This window comes from Chlamydotis macqueenii, chromosome 16, assembly GCF_036417535.1.
Source record: "Chlamydotis macqueenii isolate bChlMac1 chromosome 16, bChlMac1.mat, whole genome shotgun sequence".
Classification (NCBI taxonomy): domain Eukaryota; kingdom Metazoa; phylum Chordata; class Aves; order Otidiformes; family Otididae; genus Chlamydotis; species Chlamydotis macqueenii.
The window spans coordinates 5,792,730-5,814,278 of record NC_141571.1 but is presented as its reverse complement, the minus strand read 5'-3'; the positions used below and the strand labels follow the sequence as shown (position 1 = coordinate 5,814,278).

At 47.5% G+C, this 21,549-nt stretch overlaps 2 protein-coding genes across 2 annotated transcripts in view; one reads left to right on the top strand and one right to left on the bottom strand.

Moving 5' to 3' along the window:
- Window positions 1-719: 719 nt before the first annotated feature.
- MANBAL (mannosidase beta like) overlaps window positions 720-21,549 on the bottom strand; it is a 191,142-nt gene continuing 170,312 nt past the window's right edge. The window contains exons 2-4 of the mRNA XM_086761008.1: window positions 6,341-7,163; window positions 3,888-4,082; window positions 720-1,322 (exon numbers count right to left, since the gene is read on the bottom strand). Coding sequence (XP_086617134.1) covers window positions 1,215-1,322; window positions 3,888-4,037 — 258 coding nt within the window. The 5' untranslated portion in view covers window positions 4,038-4,082; window positions 6,341-7,163 and the 3' untranslated portion in view covers window positions 720-1,214. The remainder of the gene's footprint in view (window positions 1,323-3,887; window positions 4,083-6,340; window positions 7,164-21,549) is intronic.
- Window positions 18,069-21,115, top strand: GHRH (growth hormone releasing hormone). The gene is made up of 5 exons (XM_010116349.1): window positions 18,069-18,148; window positions 18,968-19,099; window positions 19,876-19,980; window positions 20,582-20,719; window positions 21,052-21,115. The coding sequence occupies exons 1-5, from the start codon at window positions 18,069-18,071 to the stop codon at window positions 21,113-21,115; spliced, it is 519 nt and encodes a 172-aa protein (XP_010114651.1).

Below are 21,549 nucleotides of genomic sequence, written 5' to 3'. Positions count from 1 at the left end.
ACGGAGACTCTGTGGATACGTCACCACCTATCTCTTTCCAGTCCTGTCTAGCCATATTTAAATCTAATACGAGATTGTCCCTGGGCCTGCAGAGCCAGAGCCTGAAGGAACACAGCGTATATGTCTCTTGCCATATAGTCAGCTTGCCACCCCTTGGATCTTAAAATACCACATCTCCTCAGGCTGAGATCGTATTTAACTCCAGGAAGAACTCAGCAAGAGGAGATGCAGCAGACTACAGCAGGTAAGGCCAGGAGGGAGTTTGCAAATGCAACAAACTCCAGCTGTGTTGAAATGCAGCACGTGGTTGGGAGCCAGCTAGCTGACAGGAGGGTTTGTCAACAGCACAGCTAAGCAGCGCTGCACGAAACACGACCAATGCGTCACCCTGAGACTCCTGCCTCGGAGCAGCTTTTCTCCAACACGCAGTACCTGGGCCTCCCAAGTTTCCAAGAACACCCCATTAGCACTGGCATTAAATTCTGCACCTTCCAACATCAAACTGTTCCCCGACCCCTGTAGTCATTGCAAGCCCCACCGCAGCCTCAGTTCCCAGAAATGTACCTGCTTTCAAAGGTGGGAATGGAAAGGAGAAGTGCATGGGTGGGGAATAAGAAAGAGGTAGCGACGCTGGGGAAATGAAAGCTTTCATCTACAGCAGTCTGGAATCTGATGAGTTATTACCTAAAGAATTAAAGAATATGACAAACACATTACTATTAAGCCATCAAATGCAGCTCTATATTTCAGACGAGATGACAACAGAGATGAATACAAAGCTGTGTAGTGTGGTATCCTTGGTCCATTTGATCCCTCTGCCTTCAAAAAGTACAACACAAACCGGTATCCAAAGTAGCAAACCTATGCTCCACTTTCCACATGGGCTTTACTACAAATTCTAGCCAGCACGGAGCAGCTAGGACAACAGCCCTCTCGACCCATCAGAAACGACAGAAGTCACTTTAACGGTGACTGACACATTGATCATGTCAAATGAAGTCCTGGACATGTGAAGTCCTCCTTGTTTGTAAGAAATCTATGGCAGAACCCTACCCCTTTCGCTCTCCTAAGTTCCTTCTCCCTTGTCCCCAGAAGGTAAAGCATGGCAATGCCAGAAAACCATTTAATATAGTCAGTTGTCTTTGATGTCATCTCCAAGGAAGCATGATTATAGGTGATTTTTTTTTGTCTTTTGAGGCTCATCGGTCATGCCTTTATCGTTTCTTTTTGGTTTCCTTCTTGGGTTTCTTGCTTATCTGTGGAGCAGTTGCCTTTGGCTTCTTCACAGTCTCTGAATTCTTAGGCTCAAAACTGTCCGAGTCCTACAAGAATCAATTAAGAAACAGTCAGTAACTTTTTTTTACAATTTGCTGACAGCTCACTTTGGCAATCTGAGTATAAGCCAAAGGAAGCAAGTGCTGAGTATCTCTGTTGGAACACATCTATATCAAACCGAGTCCACATTTAATGAGGCTCGAGCAGCACCATCTCTGCTTTTTCTGCATGTGCTTTTTGATGAGTGTGAGTTTATACACAGAAACAGCTTGTTACCAGAGAAGCCGTTAAAAGCTTAAGTGTCTAAAACAGGCTCTGGAGAAGAAAAACAAACCCAACTTTACAGGCAAGAAGAAAATCAACACTAAATGAAAACTATTCAAATTAGGAAAAGGAGAAGATACCATATAATCACCAGTGTGTGTGGAAACATTCAGCAGGTATTTCTGCTGAATGTTAACCATTACCATGTGCAAGAGAAAAAATATTCCCCAAAACAGTACTAAGAATGTGAAGTTCAGAGCCTCTAAACTAAGCCCAAAATCCAGGGAAGGAACTGCAGGCAAAGCTTTCTTCACCTGGACTAACAAGGAATACTTAGATATCCTGCTTTTTTCCTTCAGGGGAGATGACAGATAATATTTCAGCCATGGGAAATAAAGTCTAGTTATCTTGTAAAAACACAAGGGAACAGCGCCAGTCTCATCTGAGAAAGCACACACATGCAGATTGCCTCCTTTCATTAAATACATTTGAGTATAAATATTGCTTTAGCATCTTGGTTTCTATCAGTCAGAGCGTGCCAACTGGAAAAGGACACACAAAAAACGGCTGAGCAAGACGTGCTAGTTTCAAGCTTCCAAGAGAGCGCTCCAGATAATGGAGGGGGAGGCGAGCATCTGACAGTATCCTTTTAATCAAGGAGCTTGGTTCAAACGTTTCACAAGTTACTGGGCTATTACAGTTCACATCTGCGTGGCTTTCCAAGGAAGGAGACTTGGCTGCCTTTCCAAAGGCTGTAATCGGCGCACAGGGAGCTGGCAGGCTCTGGAGAAACGGAGCAACGTGCAGTTATTACTCAGGGATGCAGTGTGCTGCTGCCATAAAGTGAACACTGCTGCCTTCTAATGTTCAAACCAAGGTAGACTTTAAAGCCTGAAGCCTCCAAGACAGAGAAGCTCCTCAATAATCTACCCAGACTCAAGCATCATTCCCAAGATCTGGAGGGGTAGCCTCCGGTGTTTACGGTCTTGTAAATTGGTCATATGGCCAGTAAATCAAGAGGACAGTACGCATATGGACAAAATGAAAAGTAGAGCATGCAAACATCAAAGCATGCTTGCAAACTTAAACAGTAACAGGTCCTTGAGCTTTATCGTTCTAACCGGGGGCCTGGTCGTCAGGTTCCTACTTCAAACTAAAGCTCTCACTCTTTTCAGCTTGAAAGAATCAGGCTACTCAGTATTTCTCAAAAATGCATTAGGGGAAACCATGGACTCTCACAGGCATGCGCTGGCAGCTGCAGAATAAAGGTGCAAGACCTGGAACGCCACTGTATCATGACTCGCAGCCACGTGCTTCATCTCCCTGCTGGGAGCTGCAGCTCCTGCGGCAGGACTAGCAGGAGGGAGCGTGCACCCGTGCTGGGGCAGCATCACTAATCCAGTACATCAGCACAACTTTACGGCACACCAACAGTTAAAGGTGAAGGACCTGGGTCATGAACTGTATCCTTCACACTGTACCTCACCCTCAGGCATTCCCTTCCCCAGCTAGGCTGAAAATTTCCATGCTTCATCTGCACAGAGGGAGCAAACATGGCAATAAAGACAGCCTGAAAACAAGCTTTCCCATGCTCTGTTGTTACTGAAAATATACCATTCACATCTGGAGAAGATCTGTATCACACCACCAAACTTGAAGCCTGATCACCGGCGCTGAAATCTCTGTTGCCAGCACCACAGACACTACCAAGCACACAGAGCTCTTTTATCAGAAAAGCCAGTGGTTGCAGCTTATCCCACTGTGGCCCAGTCTAGAGGAACTGGAGTGCTGCAGCTCACCTCAACCTTTCACTTTAACCCTCTCCTGTACTAACTGCATCAAAGGACCCTACACTTGCCAGCACAGGATTGAGTGTCAGTAGTGAAAACTGCCTTCCTCGCATTAGAATAGATGGGAAATTTCACCTGTATCCTGTTTCCAAAAATCCCCCACAAGCTAGAGCCCAGAGTCATTCCCTGAAAGGCAGGTCCTGCAAAGGACCCTGTCTGGCAATTAATAAAGCAAATCAGCAGCAGGATGACAACATGGGGTTGGGACTAAAGCCTTCTCATCTGCAGTCAGGAACAGCATGTACATTTAGCACACCGTGCCAGTGCTTCGGGTCACTTTTTTCACTGATATTCAGAGAGACCCTGGCTCAGGTTCCTGACTTTCTAATCTCGGGCTAAATCACAAGACAAAATCTGAAGGTGGGAAAGACAGAAGGAAGGAAAGAGAATGAACAATGAAACTGTCATCAATCCCAGGGGCAGTCCACTGTGTCTCCATTAGCTCTCAAAGTTCCCCGACTCTGCCCATCCACACCAGTATTAAAGAGCACTGCTTACTGTCTTATGGGACTTTGAAACTGGCAGGATTATGGCTAGCACACAGATGAGCTGGAAAATGGCTCCAAAGAAGAGGCCGTAGTGCAGCACGTTCTCCATGAACGTGGGCTCAGGGATTTCGGGTGGGGAGAAATCCGACTCAGTAGCCATGGTGAGCGCACCCTTCTCCTCTAATGCCCTCAAGAAGACTGGTTACTACAAGGAGGGGAAAAAGAAAAAAAAAAAAAAAAAAAAAAAAAAGAGTAATTATTTGCATCATGCTTTCTGGTATTCACTTTCCATTATGAAAAAAATGGCAGGCTACCTCACGCAGGTTTTTTTAAGACACCCTTGATCTATAGATCCAATAACAAGAGGGAAATGAAACTTGCATTTTATCTGGATACTTGTCTTTTACCACCTGCCTAAGGAAACGGTCCTCAAATGCTTGTATTAGTCCATTTGCAGATGAGGGGAAAACAAATATGAACAGTATTCGTGAAACAATAGGGAAAAGCTTCCTAAGTGAGAATACAGTCTCCTTGAAGTCGATCACGCATGCAAGACTATTACTCATTTTCACTTACATTGTATAGCTGATCACAGCCTTGGTGGTTTACACAGCGTACAAAACCAACTACCACTTAAATAAACCGCACAGAAGGCAGAGCTGTTGAAGACAGAGGAATGAGTTACGTGTTTAAAGTTAAGCATGGCTTTAGTGGCCAGTTACACTAAGCCCCACATACCTTGTGACGGTCACACAGGTAGTTTGTGGCAGAGTTAAATATTTTTTTAAAATTTATTTGAATTTTTTTAAATTTTTTTGAATTTACATTGATCTCCTGGCTCCCAAGCTAGTTTCTCAGCCACGAGCCCATCCTTTCTTCCTTCCTTTATCTTTTGCTAATGGAGTTGTCAATTCATTCTATGAATGACTAATGGCTTTTAACAGTAACGGAGAACTCTCCTGCCGCAACTGCTGGAGCACACCACAGAAAGTCCCAAAAGGGAAATCCAATTATTCTGAGATGCCACCAGAACTCAGTTGTGATTACCGTCTTACTCAGCTTCCTGACCTGTACGATCCTGCTGTGTACTTATTGAATCAGCACTACTTACTGATGCTTACGATTCTCCTTTTTACTAAAGCTTGGGTGTGAGATTGTGTCCTGTGCACGTTTCAGTTGAATGGCAGTAATCTGCCTCCTAGAAATTATCTCCAAAGCAGACTCTGTATTTCTCAGGCTAGGAGGAGATTTCTACAATCTGCAGATGTGTCTCAGTTCAGAAAGATGGTAAATTTAGAGTATAATTTGAGTAAATTTATAGTTGACAAATTTGAGAACCAATCAACAACACAATGCTGTTGCATAAGAGACAAATGTCATTTGGGGACGTATTAAAAGGCACGCTATATAAATTACAAGAAATAATTATTTTGTTTTAATTCAGCTGAAGCACATGATCTTATTTTGAATTTTAAAAGACAGGAAAAATTCCCAACTGCATGGATCACTGGAATACAGACACTGCGGAATCCGTGTTACTGGTGATTCAGGAGAGCGGCTGAGATAAGCGTTCGCCTGGGATGGGTGTGAGTATGTATAATCCTGCCTTTGAATCAGAAGATAAGAATAGCTGACCTCTCGCGGTCCCTTTCCAGGTATTTCCTTCAGTGAAGGAAAATTTTTCAAATTCTGGTTAAAATTCAATAGGCAAGGGCTGCATGGGACCTGTACATGAAGCCAGAAGAGGGCTGGGCCACTCAGGCTCAGCAAGGCCCAACGCAGACTCTAAGGCTGCACCAGGCAGACACAAAGGTGGCTCACCCCTAACTGCTTTTAGCTGCTAAACGCCCTCTCCAGCAGTCCGCTCAGGCAGCAGTTCCTAAGCAAGAAACAGAATCACGGGAAACTTCACCCCTGAGTTGCATTTTATCTCGACCGTATTTACTGACATATCTTTAGAAAATGTTATTCTTGCCCATCCCCTTCCTCAAACAGAGCAGGAAGGGATATTGCTTCATCCCTCACCCGGAGTTTTCTCAGGACAAACTCCTACTGATAATCCTGATTCATACACCTGAAACACAACACACAAAAACAAACCAGAAAAGGAAACCGACACAATGAAAACAAAATATCTCCCCTCCTTTCCCCTTTTCTATTTCACCTCCCTTGAGGGTATGAGTAATTTTCTAACAAATCCCAGGTGGCGTGACCAGCATCAAGAGCTCTCACCCAGGCTGGCAGCAGCTGCCACTGCCTCACGAAACAGACTCAGAGAGGACCTGACATCATCCTCCAACTAGTCACAGGAGAACGTCCTTCCTCGCACAGTAGCCACAGCAGGCACCCCACACTCAGACCATCAGTATTCCTGCTATCGGTGGAGCTGAACAAATATTAGGAAAACTCTTCCCTCTTTAAAAAAAAACAAACTCCTGTGATTAACACAATGCCCAAACCTACCTGCAAGGTACGAGGCTAAACCTTCGGTAAACGACCAGGCCAGAGTCGAGCACCAGGGAAGCAGGGCTCAGCGTCAGGCACACCGCCTTCTGCACTGGAGGCAAAACTTGCAAAGTGAGTTTTCTCACCAAGAGCTCCCTCCTTGCGCTTTGCCTTGCAGCTAATCCAGCAGGTCCCTGGATGATAATGGACTCTTGCTCCCTGTTCTTGAGAAGCTAACGGTTTTGCCACCTTTTCCTTGGTTAACATCTCTTCTTCTCCACAGGTTACCAACCACCTTTTCCTCAGACTGCCTCACCTATTAACAGGGCTACACTTAAAGTAATTGTTCTTAAATTGCATTTAAAGACCAGTACTCCTATTTCAGAGGAAGCTTCCCCGCTCCAGCTCACTCATTTGGTCTAAACGGCAGCTACCAGCTCTCCTCACAAGCCTGGCCAGCTCACTGGAACAGAACAGCAGAAAGAGGTCACAAACAGTTGCACTGCACTACAGGAATTGATTTTGACCATCTATTAAAAAATATTCACTCTTGCCTCTACTAGGGGTTTACAGCAAGCTACCTGTCCCCACACAAAAGGACTTGGTCCTGTAGCAAAGCCAGCGCTGTACCACAGAGCCAGCCAGGGGCCACTCAGGGCTCTTGCTCAGCAACAACACTGGAAGATGATGTGGCTGTCCCCCTGGGCGCAGGATCAGCCCCTACGATAAATAACCACGTGTTCTCAGGACCAGGTCCACAAACTAGCCATCTCAAAAGAGCTGGGACAGACTCAGACCTTCTTTTTGTTGGCCTGTGTTTCCCAGCTGTTATCTTCAAGACCTAGCACTATATAGAGCACTTCAAGTAATATCTATTAGCTACCTCTTGGGGTGGAAATAAAGAGCAATAGTACTGGTGCAAACATAGAATAGTTAAGGTTGGAAGGGATCTTTAAAGGTCCAACCCCCCTGCCAGGAGCAGGGACATCTCCAACCAGATCAGGTTGCTCAGAGCCTCATCCAGCCTGGCCTTGAACGTTTCTGGGGATGGGGCATCCACCGCCTCTCTGGGCAATGTGGGCCAGTGCTCCACCACCCTCACTGTAAAGAAATTTCTTCCTTATGTCTAATCTGAATCTACCTCCCTCTGTTTTAAAACCATTACCCCTTGTCCTGTCACACCAGGCCCTGCTGAAGAGTTTCTCCCCATCTTTCGTGCAGCCCCCTTTAGGCACTGGCAGGCCGCTCTCAGGTCTCCCCGGAGCCTCCTCTGCTCCAGGCTGAACAGCCCCAGCTCTCTCAGCCTGGCCTCACAGGAGAGGTGAGCTTCTGTCACAGGATGATGCAAAAAAACCCCTGGTGCCGGGACCGAGACTGGCCAGGTCATACCGGCTTCAGGGGGATGTGCGGTGCTCGGCACCGCTGGAAACACGACCCTCGGCGGGGCTGACCGGCAGCCGGGTTTGCCAGCCGTGCACAGCTCGGCGCCGGCCCCTCCGGGGAGCAGCGGTGGCCGGGCCCGGGTCGCAGCGGGCCCTCACGGCGCCAGCCAGCCAGCCTGCCCTGCACCCGCGCCTCTCCCACCCGCTTCTCGGGGCGACGCAGACGCCGCCGCTCCACCCTTCCCACGGGAAACCTTTCCAGCAGACCCGCCGACCACCCGCGCTGCCCCCCGGCCCGCTCACCGCCCCGCTCGGCCAGGCCTCGCCGCCCCGGAAGTGGTTCCCGCCCGGCAGGAAGCGCGCCCTGCCCCGCGCCTAGCAACCGCCGGGGGCCACGCGTTGCTAAGGGCGGCCTAGGGCGGCTCGGAGGCCTGAGGGGCTGGGGGGGGGCCGGCGGGAGGGTTCCGCCGCCGGGTTCCTCCCGAAAGGCCCCCGAGGCCGCTCGGCTTCACGCTGCCGCGGGCCTCGCCCCGGCTGTGGGTGCCGACCCCGCGGTGGGTATCCCGCGGCCAGGCCGGGGTTGGCCTCTCTGGCAGCGAAGCCCCTCGGGCCTTTACGCCTCAGCATCAATGTACGGGAGCGGTTTAATCCCCACCCTCAATGCCGTGGCCTTTCGGTCCTGGCGGGTTTCTCTTTATCGGCAAGGTTTTGATCTGCTCCCTTGAAGTGCTCTAGCAGCAACAGTTAAGATGCACACGTCTGGCTTTGCTCTCCCTGGGGATTATTATTATTTTTCTTTAATGTCCCGATTCAGTTTCCAGCTCTGAAATGGAGACGGCTCGATAAGATGACCTACAAAGGGAAAAATGTCTTGTGCTGTTTTGCTTCTTTGCGGTATTTAAAGAATCTGATTGTTTTGCTCTTTTCCTGACTCTCAAATAGCAGTAGCGCCAGGTTAGTTTTGCTGCACAGCTTTATTGTCAGAGAGCCTAAATACTTTGGGGAAAATGTAATTGGTTACTTATCTACTGAGGGAGTAAGGTATGGCATTTATAATAAAAGGATTTTCTAGGTTGTAACCAAGCATTTGAATTAGATGGGTATTAATGAAAACAATTTCAAAGGTTTTGACCAATTGGATTAAAAACCTTTCATCTTTTTTAGTGCAGAAGACTTTACAGACAACTGGAGAATGTGTATGGCTGGGAGCTGCAGAGGCCAGAGACACTTGTACAAAGAAATTCTTCTGGTATAAAAATCCTGAGGAAAAAAAAAAAGGACTATTAAATAATTACCAGAGCTTTCACTACCCCTGATGAGTGGCTGTACTGGCTCAGGGATAAACCCAGAGCTCAGGAAAGGCAGTAAATTCTGCCCTTTCAGCTCCCAAACACTAGTTAGGACACAAAAACACTGAGGAGAGAGAAATAATTCTGTGAAGGTGCATGCCAGGAGAGATCCGAGCACTATGGATTAAACAGCCAGATTAAATTCTTCCCAGCACAACAAACAGGCTGAATTTGGTGGTGCTGCTGTCCACACACCTTCTCATGGGCTCGGATCCTCACAGTTTGAAGTTTGCAAGTGAAGGGGAGAACGCACACTTAGATTGCAACCCATCCTGCACGCTTTTTCCCTTTCTCCTCCCCTCCCCCAAAAGAAACGGCACTACTTATTCTAAGTAGCAACAGGCAGGTAGGGCACCGCCAGTCCCCTCCCGAGACTTTCAAACACTTTTACGGCAAAGCCAGGCTCTGTGGAGGAGAAACCCAGCCTTTGAACCGCAAGCAGGTGGTGCCATTAGCCCGCTTTGGCTGCCTGCCTTTCACCAGCACCACGCTGACCCGTTCGTTTCAGCTGATTGCAAAATGATAAAAAAAAGGAAGTTATTTCTAAAAAAAAAAAAAGAAAAAAAAGAGGAAGATTTCTCCAAAGCCTACGAGATGTGAGTGGGTTTCAAAGCTAAAATTGATTCAACAAGCGGAAACGGCAATTTTTTCAGCACCCAATTCTAAGCAGAGACAGAGCTCAGGCGCGAAGTCCTTCTCCAAATCAAAATAGTCCTTAGCTTTTTCGGTTCTTTCTACATTTCTTCTTCGGTTTGCATTGCGGCATTTCCTGCATGTCTTCGCAGTGAGACCTGTTTATTGGCATTCACTGTACACGTACCATCTCCTTGTGCACCAAGGTCTTACCGTCCTCAGGTTGCATATTATTATTCAGCCAGGAAAGAATTAGTAATAACTGCTTGCATTTTTCAGCCCTTACTGTGTCCCTCCTCACTCCCTCTCCATGTGTGGTAACACATCTCGCTCAAATTCTGTTTTTTTATCAGAAGCTTTCAAAGCACTTTCCCAAGGTAAGCAGTATTAGCAGCGTTCGGATTCTGATGGGAAACCAAGTCACAGAAAAAACGTAGCCCAACACCCAGCCTGCCCTGATGGGAAGGGATGTCGCTGGGGAAGTCACTAGAGCTCTCTGAGCAGAGGGTGGGTGTTTGCAAGCCCTCTCCTACACTGCCTCTCCATCCCAGAATATGAAGGTCTCAGTGCTTCCAAAAATCAGGAGTGGGGTCCTCAAGTGGGGCACTGGCACCCAAGAATTGTCAGCCAAAGGACCCCTGTGAGCCTGGCCACTGGGAGCTGGTGGCAAGGCTAGCACTGAAGCTGGCTCTCCCTGATCATTGATTCTGGCTGTAACGTGCTGTGTAACCTTCTAGCCAAGGCGCCTTCCCAAACTGAAATGAGAGTGGTAAGACCAAAGACGAACTCCTTAATTACCGAGATTCACTGCTGGCAGCGGAGCTCTGTGTGCCGGAGCTGAAAGAAGAAGGAGATGGTATTTTGAGAGCCAGAAATCCAGGAACCAGTAACTCTCAAGCCTACAGCTGAGTGTAAGATGCTGACATCTGGCTGAAGCTCTTGGCAGTTCACCTGGGTGATGCTGAAACGCTCCAGCAGCTCTGCTAGGAAACAGAGCCAGACAGGTATGGGCTCTGTGTGGATCTCACCCACAGAGCTTACCAGGCCTCCTGACAGATACTCATCTCGCAGGCTGGTGCCATTTGTTCTGTTGCAGTCTCAGTGATATGTTGATGTTTGAAGATTAAGGGGGCTTTTCAAGCAGGCTTTTAACTCCATGAGACAGTCCTTTCTGACCACACTTCCTTGCACATTTTGATTTACCGATTTATTTTGTCTATTTTAAATCTGATCCCTTGCTTCAGACTCATTCTCAAAGTGCAAACTGTGCTCTCATCCAGAGGGACTCCTTCCTTGAGATTATTTTGATAAATGTTTGTATTCAGCTTCCTACCGATCTGAATTCCTCAAGGGAAAACTCTCCCTGGGAAATCTATTGATGTTCAAAGGGCTGAGTCTGGAGGATGTGAAGATCCAAATCCCAGCACTTCATCCTTCCAGGGGGGAGAAATCAAGTCTTGTATAACTTTCCAATGGCAAGTCTCACCACACCTGCTGGGTTTAAGTTTTGGGTCCTCTGATTCTTCCTTAGAAAAAACTGGCAACACAAGCCAAATCTTGTCTTCCTCATCTCAGTTTTGTTTGCTTGCCTTCCACAGAAATGACTGCATTTTTGCAAGGAACTTAGGAATGAAAGTTACTGCGTATGCACCAGTAATGGACAATGTAATTAAATGATTGATGATCAACTTATTTATTTATTATGTGCCTTAGTTCTGCCACTTGGGATAAGATATTTGAACCCAAATGTGTCCCATCCTACCTCTAAGATGTCACACCAAGGTAAAAAATATAACTTCTAATCTTAGGCAGTTCTGTTTAATTTACCGTTAAGGCATTTGCAATAAGTTAGTCACCACCACATCTCTCAAGTAAAGGCAAACCAGAGAGAACAGTTGTGTGGGGAGCTCTCAGAAGTGGTGGGGACTGGAGAACCTGGGGACCAACAGCCACCATCTATGCCATTTTGGATAAGTACAGAAAAGCTTTTGATAGCTGAGAATACAGGAGAGTTTTTTGCCGTTTGATGAGTTACTTCTTACTGTCATCAGTTTCAACCTCACAAGGTGAGCAGGACCATTTCACATGCTGTGTGCTTATCTGAAGCTGTATGTTGTGCACCTGGAATAGACAGGAGCAATTTTTTAAAGCATGGCATGGAGACCGGAGGAGGTACAGCTAAAAGGAAATCGATATCTGGGAAATTGCTGCAGAATCCTAACGCTGTCCTTTGTCAGTGGAGGATTGGCACTGAAAAAAAACTAGCTGGCATGTGCTTCACCCAAGGACCCTAGGGAGGTTAGGTCTGCATGGATGTGACTCCAAAATCCAGCAGTTCCAGCTGCAGAAGGTACCTGCGGCAGCTTGGTCTACTTGGTCGTAGACTCTGTTGGGCTTGCGTTGGTGTAGGCCTGGGTTTAGAGGGGAAATTGAGAGTTACCCACTGCGCACTGCTAACCTGAAGTGATGGTCTGTGGCAGGGGATCTGAGTGTTACACACCTCTTGTTCTGGGAGCCAGCGGATGCTGACAACACTAGCCGCGGTAGGGAGGAGAGGTGAGGAGAAACTGGGAAGGTTCTAGGGACAAATCAAGGGATTAAAGAGGAAAAAAAACCTGTTCATTTTGTGAAGCACGTCTGTCATCTATTGTGCCAAATTATTATTGATACTATCCCAAAAATGAAGTTCCTGTGAGTGGAGATCACAGCCATTTCTGCTGCAGGGCAAGCAGCCTCGCTAGCCAGAGAGAGAGCTCAAGGAGTCTGGTGGAGGAGCTCCACAAATGACCCTTCTGGGTTCTGGGAAGATACAAAGGTTTTGACTAAAGCTGGGACAGGAAATCCCAGAGACAGAAACGCTGCTCTATTGATGTTATTTCAGAACTCCTAAGCTGTATAGACCCGACAGAGCCTGGAGGGTTTTTAGAAATTTCTATTGCCTCCCACAATTAATCTGAAGTCATGAAAAGAGCTTCTTGTTGTGTGAGGAACCCAATCCAGGCAGAGCAAGGAAACCCCTAGGACACTGAAGCTTTATACAGTCTTCTTTGAAAGCAGCTCACTGAAGATGTGAATGCAGATCACAGCCCTCCTCATCCACGCTGGGCAGCAGGCAGCTATAAACAAGTCAATCACAGACTGATTCCCCTTGATCTGAGAGATATTGCCTGGTATCTTACAGCAGCACTGTGTAAGGCGATGGGCCAGGCAGATGGAGAATTAGCTCAAAACCACGCTGTAGGATAATACCTTGAAATAGCGTAGGCTCTCGACTGGTTTAACAACATGGTCTGATTCATCTGTTCAGCCAGTGTAGCACCAAGACAGTGGAAGAAAAATAAGTCATGCTGAAAAATTGGTGCAACTGGCCTCACACATGAGAGAACACGAACAGATTGTTTCAAAAAAGCAAACAAAAATCCCTTTTCAGTTTGCAGAGAGGGTGTGCAGCCGTGTGCACCAGTACAGGGATTTTGGAAAACCCGCTCTGCACTCTGCTCTGTACTCTGTTCCTGAGTAGATGATAGACCTGCCTGATTTGCACAGCCGCTCCTCTCCCAGTGAATAAACTGGTGCCACTTCTTTTTGCAACTGGAGGAAGGCAGTACTTCTTGCTTCTCTTCACCTTGTTATTGTTTCCCAGTTCCACTAGAAGGGCCCTGGTCAGCGGCCCAGGTCAGGGTCAGCTCGAGCTCCTGCTCTGGTCCATTCAATCCTTTTTCATGATTTCTCTGTGAAGTGTCCTGGTTCTGATTTGGTACCAAAGGGAACGTGAGCCCTTGGAGCACTCAAAGCAGGAAGAGCCCAAACGTGCTGGTGCACATCTCTCTAGCTGTAGTTAGGTGTTATTTAGCTCCATGGAGTTATTTGGTGTGCTGGGCTCACTCAAGCCTTTCTGACTGTTGGGTTACTTACTGAGAGTCCATGGTTTGAAAGGAGGATAATGCTTCACTAAGGAGTGAGCCATAATCATGGTGCTGATTTCTCACCTTGGCAAGAAGCAAAAAGGCAACAGCAGAGAGTCGGACCAGCGCTGAATGCTCTCAAGCCCCTGCACACGCAGGCACTCACATGTACACCAGCTGCACAATCCATATCTATCACTGATAGCTGCGATGAATGCTCTGGTGCAAGGTGAAGGTATTCTGCAGCAGGAAGACATGAGTCATCTCACCTGCTGAAGCTTCTTCACAGCATCAAGTCACGCAAGCCCTGAGACAGGAAGGTCTGGGTCTCCATCAATTCTGGGCATTGTAAAGTCATTACTAAAGTTCTGGCAAGGGGGACTCATGCTGGCACCTCATTTTTTAACTCCTCTGAACTGTTCTGGTCTTCTTGGCACGAGGGTTACGTGGTCCTTTTCAATGGGGGTTTCATAAACCTTGTTTCAGGAATGAAAACAGCTGCCAGCGCATGCAGCGCCCCAGAGAAGACCCTTGCCTTTTTCCAGAGCACATGAACAGAGCGGGGCTCTCCAGCTGCTTTATGTGCTTGATGTGAAGCTGTGGCGTTTGCGAAGGACTGAAGCATGAACTGCCCCGCTAACGCTAGCAGGTGTGAGTAACAAAGGAGAAGGAGAAAAAGGCTGATAATCAAAGGAAAAAGAAAATAGCAAAAAAGATAAACCTTCCTGAGCAGGCAACGTGAGAAAGTATTAATGGTTAACTCTCTCATTGTGGGGAAGGAGGAAAAAATACAATTGCACAGGGAAAGAGTTTACCTTACAAAGCAAATTTGTCATTCACTCTGCCAGATTATCATTGTTATTATTTGCTCTTCACTCTTTGAATGATAAAGAGAATGCATGCAAATGACCCTGGACTACAGGCATCACCCTCTCCCTGCAACCTCCCTGCCTGCGTCCTTGCACACATGAAAAAGAGGGCGCTAAACACAGCCTTTGAAATCCAGGAGGATAATTGATTCTCTGACGCGTAGAAGCCCACAGGACTCCTGAGGGAGCACAGGTATAAAAAGAGGAGATGCACCTCCCTGGCAGCCAGAGGACAGCTGGGGGGAGATCCACGAGTGTCCTCCCTGCTCAGCACGCGTCCCGGATCCTGCCCAGGCGCCGCGCGAAGGGGACAGACCCAGTGGGGCTCACTAGAGAAGAAGTTGTTGTATTCGCAACAGGGGAAGGCAACACCTGAGCAGGAGCCGATCTAGGAAGAGCTCGTTTTCCAAGGGAACGGTAAGTGTGAGTCTCTATGTGCATTTAACAAGATAATGTCTATTTGGGAATTGGAGACAATTAAAGTACTCCGAAATGCAATCAAAGCTGGCATCAAGTTCAGTATCCTTTGTACCATATAAGATTTTTTTGGACTAAGTTATAGAATGAAACGATAACTGAACTCTAGGAAAAGTGCAAATCAATGGAATAATACTATAGATGAGCCTTGTAAAAACATGTTAGACATTTACTAGCTATAGCACAGTTTTCTTCTTTTGCTATACTGGTGTGAGTCGCTTTTACCCTGGAAAATGCACGCTGGTTTACTCACCCATCAATAAAACTGTGTTTGAACCAAACCAAAGTGCGAGGAGAAACGCAACGATATGTTACAGATAACGTGAAGCCAGCTACCGTGAGGCAGAGTAAGGCACTTAAAAGTATTTCTGCTTTTCTAATGTAGCATTTCACGGTATAAAAGTCAGCACTTTATAAAATGGCAGGCACAGTAAAAGCTGCGTTTCATCTACATAGTGGTATTTTTAAGACTGATCAGGTTAAGGTTTCAGAAACTGTAAGAGACAGTTACCCATCTCTCCAACATCATTGTCACGATCCTGCCGTTACCGTTGCACAGGATGGAATGAAGCTATTATGCTTTATCTGCTGGAATGGCGCTAAAAGCTCTTCATCTTCAGGGGAATTTATTTATTAATAATTTTTTTCACATGCTGCCAGAATGGAAAGGTGTCCCTCACCACAGGAGAATTTCAAAGGTGACAAGGTTTTGCAGAGCTGTCAAGCTGCCTGTATGCAGAGTGACACTTAATTCCGTGGCTTCTCCTCTGAAATAGCAGACACTTTGGGGAAGAGGTGTAGGACTTTCATTTCAGGCTCCTTCCCAAAGGAAAAAGGGAAACAGAAGTACCCAAGAAGCAGACTGTAGCGAAGGGAGAGAAGACAAAGCAAGACAGGGGAAGAAAGGCAAAACCAGAAACTAAAAAAAAAAAATTATCACAAAGAAACTACTAGCAGAGAAGAGAAAAAAAAAATCTCAAAGGGACAAAAAGTGATTCTGGAGGAAAACCCAGCATTCAAAGAAGATAAACCAGATACAGAAAGAAAGTAGTAATCAGGGCTGTATCCTAGGAAGAAAAAAAGGGAAGCGGAAAAACTTTGGACTAGGTTTTCTTTTAATTTACATTGATATTTCACTTCTCAGCTCACATAGCAGCTTTCCTGCTACTGATTAAATCTCCCAGCTGGCACTTTCTATAGATGCTGGTGCCACTGTCTCCTGGTACCCCCTGGCAGATGCTTTAGATCACTTCTGTCTAGAAAGAGATCTGATTTGGGATTTGTCTGGGAGGTATTTAGGGGGGAGGCACAAAAGAGGCATGCTTTTTCAAGTTCAAATGAAAAAGGAGGAAAAAAAACAAAAGTAGGAAATTTGCCCTAAAACCAGCAGCTCTGTCAGTCTTTCTCAAAGTCACTTTTTTGTTCCTTCTGAGCATTCCTTGGCTCTCTGAGGAGCCAGAGCGGTGCCGTAGGAGAGCAGGTATCGGAGGTAGGGGATGCCACCCATGTGTTTGCAAGAAGCTCTGCCAAAGCCAGGAGCAAGGGCACTGCTCCCAGGGGAAGAGATGGGGAAACTACTGGTGCTTGGCTGGGAGGATGAGCAGCTAGAAACAGGGACTGGGCTAAGAATGAGTTTGTGATTAAAAAAAAAAAAAAAAACCACCCCATTTCTTAGTGCACGAGTTTGCCCATGCCTGTCCACACACTTCCGACAGTGCCACTAATTCTGTCACTAACTTCCATGGTCTCAAGATAAGACCCACTTGCATGAGCCCCAGTCCGTAATTAGCCTTCCCCCCTTTCAGAAGGGCGGACAGCTATGTCCCAGCACAAAACCAGAGCTCACTGCTGATGTTTCCATTAGGATGGGACCCTTCCTGCCACCACCGTCAGTAAAACTCACTGCTTGGAAAGCTCACTTGGGAAATTAGAATCCCAACCAAACCCCTTCCATTTGGAAACTGCTCTTTTTGCAACAAGGTATTGTTAGATACTTGAAAGGTTTCTTTTTTTTTTTTAAAAAAAAAAAAATCTAAAGTGTGTTTTTTCTCTTATGGAGATCAAACATCTTTCTGCTCTTTTCTTGTGTAAAACAAGGCAGGAAACAGGGAAACTCGATATTTTAAAGATTTCTATCCACATTCTTAAAGAATCTTTTTTAAGCAAAAGATCAATTGCTTTCAATCAAAACTCAGGAAGAGCCTTCACTGAAATGCCTTCCTACTGTCCCTTGCTTCTAATGACAAAAGCATCGCATCCAGCTCCGGAAGGTGTGCGACTCCAGTCGATGCTATCCTGAGCCATTCGCAGCACAGCCACCCCCAGGACGCGAAGCACCGCAGCCGTCTGTCGGAAGGCAGACACACATGGCGAGGGCTCCTCCTGACACAGCAGCAGTTCAGCTCTCCCGACGGGATGTATTTTGGTCCAGTCCCCTCTCTCCCCCAAATACACTGCCTAAGGGAGCAGCCTGCGTTTTGTTTAGGCTGATCAAGCTCAGCACTGTTGTCTCGAGTGAACAGGTCTGCCGGGCCAATAGGACACCTACGCCCAGGAATTTTACTTGGATTTCCCTGTTTCTCCTCCCAGACGAGTTGGCTGTTACGCACAGACCCGTGCCGTACAGCCATGGGAGCAGACACACGACCCCAGGAGAGTGGAGAACAGGAGAGGTCCCAGGGGCTGGTCACGCGCTGCCGTTACTTTTGGCAGCCCCTGCTAACTGCTGCCCTCCAGCATCCAGGTGCTCTTAAACCTGGGGCTCGCACCAGCCTGAGAGCTTCAGCCACAGTGAGGCGACAGGCCAGTAAGGGGGTCCCACAGCATGAAACCCCGCTGATCAGCCCTGCCTCCTGAGCAAGGCAGGCACCAGCTCCCCGAGGGGTCACACACCACCACTGCCTCCAGTAACTGCACGCCCTAGCAAACACTTTCCCATATCAAGACACTTCTACACTGGGAAACACCATAACCACAAACCTGGAGGCACGCTTCCAGGCCCTTCATGCCCATAAGTGAACAGAGGGACTGAGAAAATGAACACAGCAGCTTATCTCCCCTCCTGGCCCCGAGTATCTCACTGCCGCTGACTCGGACTGCTCTGCATTCCAGGTGACCCTAACGGGTGGAAGATGCTGGATAAGGCCACCCTGCTCCTGTTCCTGCATTTAGTTGCATGCTCCATCTCCTCTCCTCTCTACCCAGCTCTCAGGTAAGCTGCTGTTTTATCCACGCTGTCACTCCCTGCCTCATCTCTAACTTTGTGCAAATTAACACTGCCAGCACTTCTGAAAGCCAGATGAACTGTACTGTGTTGGTAAACCTGTTTCTTTACCCTGGCTTGATTTTTTGGGAACACTGCTAGCCTAGAGGCGGTTTCCAAAGAAGGCAGGTACCTGACCTGGAACATTTCAGCCCAAGCAGTTGGTTTTGGAATTGAATGCTGGGTCCTATAAAGGGAAATCTGGCAATCTCCAGAGCAGCCAGCACCTCCAGCTCCATCACTGATTAAAATTTGTGCCTGCAGGCCAGCTGCACTGAAAGCAGAACTGCAGATATTCTAGTACATGAACTCAACAGCTGCCTATTAATATTTCAAGGATTTACTTGTTGACTGCTAGAAGTTTTAACATTACTTCCTGCTGCTACAAATTGATGAATTGACAGAAGCACAAAGTTGAGCATTGGGTTCTATAATGTGGATTTGCAATGTCCATAGAAAATTCTTTAGCCTTGTGCCAAAGCCATGGCATAACGATACCAGAATCGCTGGAATTTTGCTCAAGAATGCTGGGAGCTTAGCAAGTGGGGGGAAGGTGTGTTTGGGGCAGCTCTATCAACCGTCTTTTCATTGCTGAAACAGCTTCAGGGCAGTTTCTAGCTGGGAGAGTGACAGACAACACTTGTGTTGCTGATGAGGATAGCAAAAGGAGAAAGAAAAAGCAGGGGAACAGGGAGCAGTGGTCAAGGCGACCGATTCCTGACTGGCAATTGGGCACGTCTCGCAGTATGCCTCGGGTTTGTCTTGTAGGTACAGTCCAGGGCCAGTTGCTGGCAAGGCCGTGAACTTCCAGCTACAGCAGAGCAGCCGAGTGCAGAGCCATAACCCCTTGGCAGAGGAACAGGACGAGGAGGGTTTGTTAACAGACCCCACTGAGAAAAGGTTTGTTCCTCACCCCTCAGCCCCGCTGCAGCAAGAGTACACTGGTTACAATCTTCCCCCAGCCCAGGAACAGACCAGCAGGTCACTTAGACCCACCAGCACCACCCAGTCCAGGCTCCAGGGGGAGAACCCAGCTGAGCTCTGCTGCCAGAGCAGAAGGCTGGGACCGTGCCAGCTCTCACTATCACTCAGGTCTAGGGCCACATCCTGCTGTCCCTCAGCAGCAGGGACATACTGACAGGGGCAGGGTCACAGGCCCAGCACTGCTGCAGGGAACATCATTTTCCACCGAGCTCTGGGAATCCATCTGTACGGTTGTTCGAGCCTCTCCTTCCTCCCCTGCCAGGAGATGGAGGATGGTTATTTCTGTCTGAAGCACAGGTGACTCATCCTTACAACAGAGGGGACCAGCCAAGTGGCTTGTGCTTCCCTTACCCATGGATTTTTGGGAGCCTGGGTCTAACCATAGGCTAGAGACCTGCTGGAGGCTCCTGCCCAGACACAGCCCTCCCAGGAGGTGACAGTGCTGTCATAGGGCGCAGGAATGTCCCAGCACCAGCTGTGTCCTCTCCCAGCCTGTGCTGGTTCTCCTCCTTTCCACTGGTTCTCTGACCTCACCTTTAGTCCAGTACCAAAAGGCATTTGCTGTACTTACATGCCCCTGATCTCAGCAGTGCTACATTTAGTGAATTTTGACACCTGAAACACCCATTTCCCATCTAGAAGGTTCCTTGCTAGCTCAGAGAGCACACCTTGTGCTTGTCTTTTACCCCTAGGATGCAGCGCCATGCTGATGCCATATTCACTGACAACTACCGGAAGTTCCTGGGGCAGATTTCCGCCCGCAAATTCTTACAGACCATCATTGGCAAGCGGCTTGGGTAAGCCACTGCGTTTTGCTGCCCTGGCACTAATGTTTTGCTTATTACCCTGGACAGTTTCTTTCATGCACGTAGCAGAAGTAGCTGCCTTCCACTGCAACAGAAGGACTCTCTCCTGCTGTTCCACAACCCGAAGGGCATTCCGCATCCCTATGTCTTGGATCCCCCTAATCACAACTATCATTAAGCAGCCCAATTAATCCTTTCCCCTGAGGCTGTCAGTGTCAGATCAACTGAGAGCTCTACCATAATATCAACAAGAATAATATTTGCAGTGATCATTCACTGGTAGGAATCAGTTATCCCTGGCTTGTTTTGAACACGGAAAACGGCCTCTCCACTTCCACTCATGTAGTTTTGGCTAGATACATCAGTGACTGCTGCTAAGTAAGACCAACTAGTCAGATGCAAGCCATCTCCAATCCCTCTCCTAACACAGGAGCAAATACAGCTGACCAGTTTCTTACTGAAATTAAGCGGAATGGCCCTAGGCTCAGACCTAGCAGGTTCCCTTGCTGTGCTGCTCAGTCTGAGCCAAACTTTGAGCAAGGCACTAAAAAGCATTTCTGAAACAAAGATGTTTCTCATCTTTGCTTAACAGAAGCAGCGAGAGCAGCCCAGGAGAAGGGGTGCATGAATTTCTGACAAGGCGGCAGTCAGACAGCATCCTGATGGACAGCCGCTACCACCAACAGATGGTACTACGGGACTTCTTGGGAGCCATTCTGCAGAATCAAAGGTAGGTGGGAATCAGTTCATTATCTGCTTACTGCAGGAATAAGACAAGGTCCTTATTGCTGTGTGGCTTCCAGATGTGAAGCTACTGGATTAAGTATCATCTTTCAGGTACACTCAGAGAAAGAATAAAGCTCTCGCCTCCATGACCCAGCTCTTCCCTTACGTGGGCAAGCAGGGTGCCAATAAGGGACAGCCTGTCCTGAACCAGCCTGCACCACACACACTAGCACAGTGCTGTCTTCTCACCCTCATAATGCAGCAAAATAGCAGTGGAAAAAAAATAATCTCTCTCTCAATCCCAACTATGCATCGTTGCCCTGTTTTCTTCCTCAGCTCTCAGGACATCAACAGCAGCCAGTTAGAAGGCTTTCCCAGCACCCTGGCTAAGTTCATGTAAATACTTCTCCCTTTTTCATCTTCCCGTGCTCCGGTGAGTACCATTCCCTGCTCAATTCTGTAAATAACACACTGCTTCTGCACTGCTCAAGCAGTTGGAAGGCTCTCCTTCAGCAAAGCCAACTCCCACTGCTGCCTAGGACAAAGGGTGCTTGCTGCAATTTAAGGGGAAAAAAATTTGTGAAGAACCTAAAGTCCTGTTAGTCTGAACAGACAGACCATCAGTGTTGTGAAGCCCCGTGTAGGTGTCTGAGAACAGGCTTGCAGCAACCAAAAGCAGAAAGCAGTCTTGTAAAGCTATCTGAGATGGCGTGCCTGAGTGTCTAAGCTGAGCTCAAGGCAGACAAAAATCTTCCCTCAGGAGCAGAACCTGCCTCTACATCCCTGGGATGTGTCAGGTTTTCCCTGCACTGAATAGGAGAGGAAGTCTTACTG

What these genes read in the sequence shown, in the direction of transcription:
- GHRH (XM_010116349.1), top strand. Translation starts at nt 18,069, where the DNA reads ATGCTGGATAAGGCCACCCTGCTCCTGTTCCTGCATTTAGTTGCATGC. An exon ending in ACAGACCCCACTGAGAAAAG is followed by an intron (nt 19,100 to 19,875) that starts GTTTGTTCCTCA and finishes TTTTACCCCTAG; the next exon opens with GATGCAGCGCCATGCTGATG. An exon ending in ATCATTGGCAAGCGGCTTGG is followed by an intron (nt 19,981 to 20,581) that starts GTAAGCCACTGC and finishes TTTGCTTAACAG; the next exon opens with AAGCAGCGAGAGCAGCCCAG.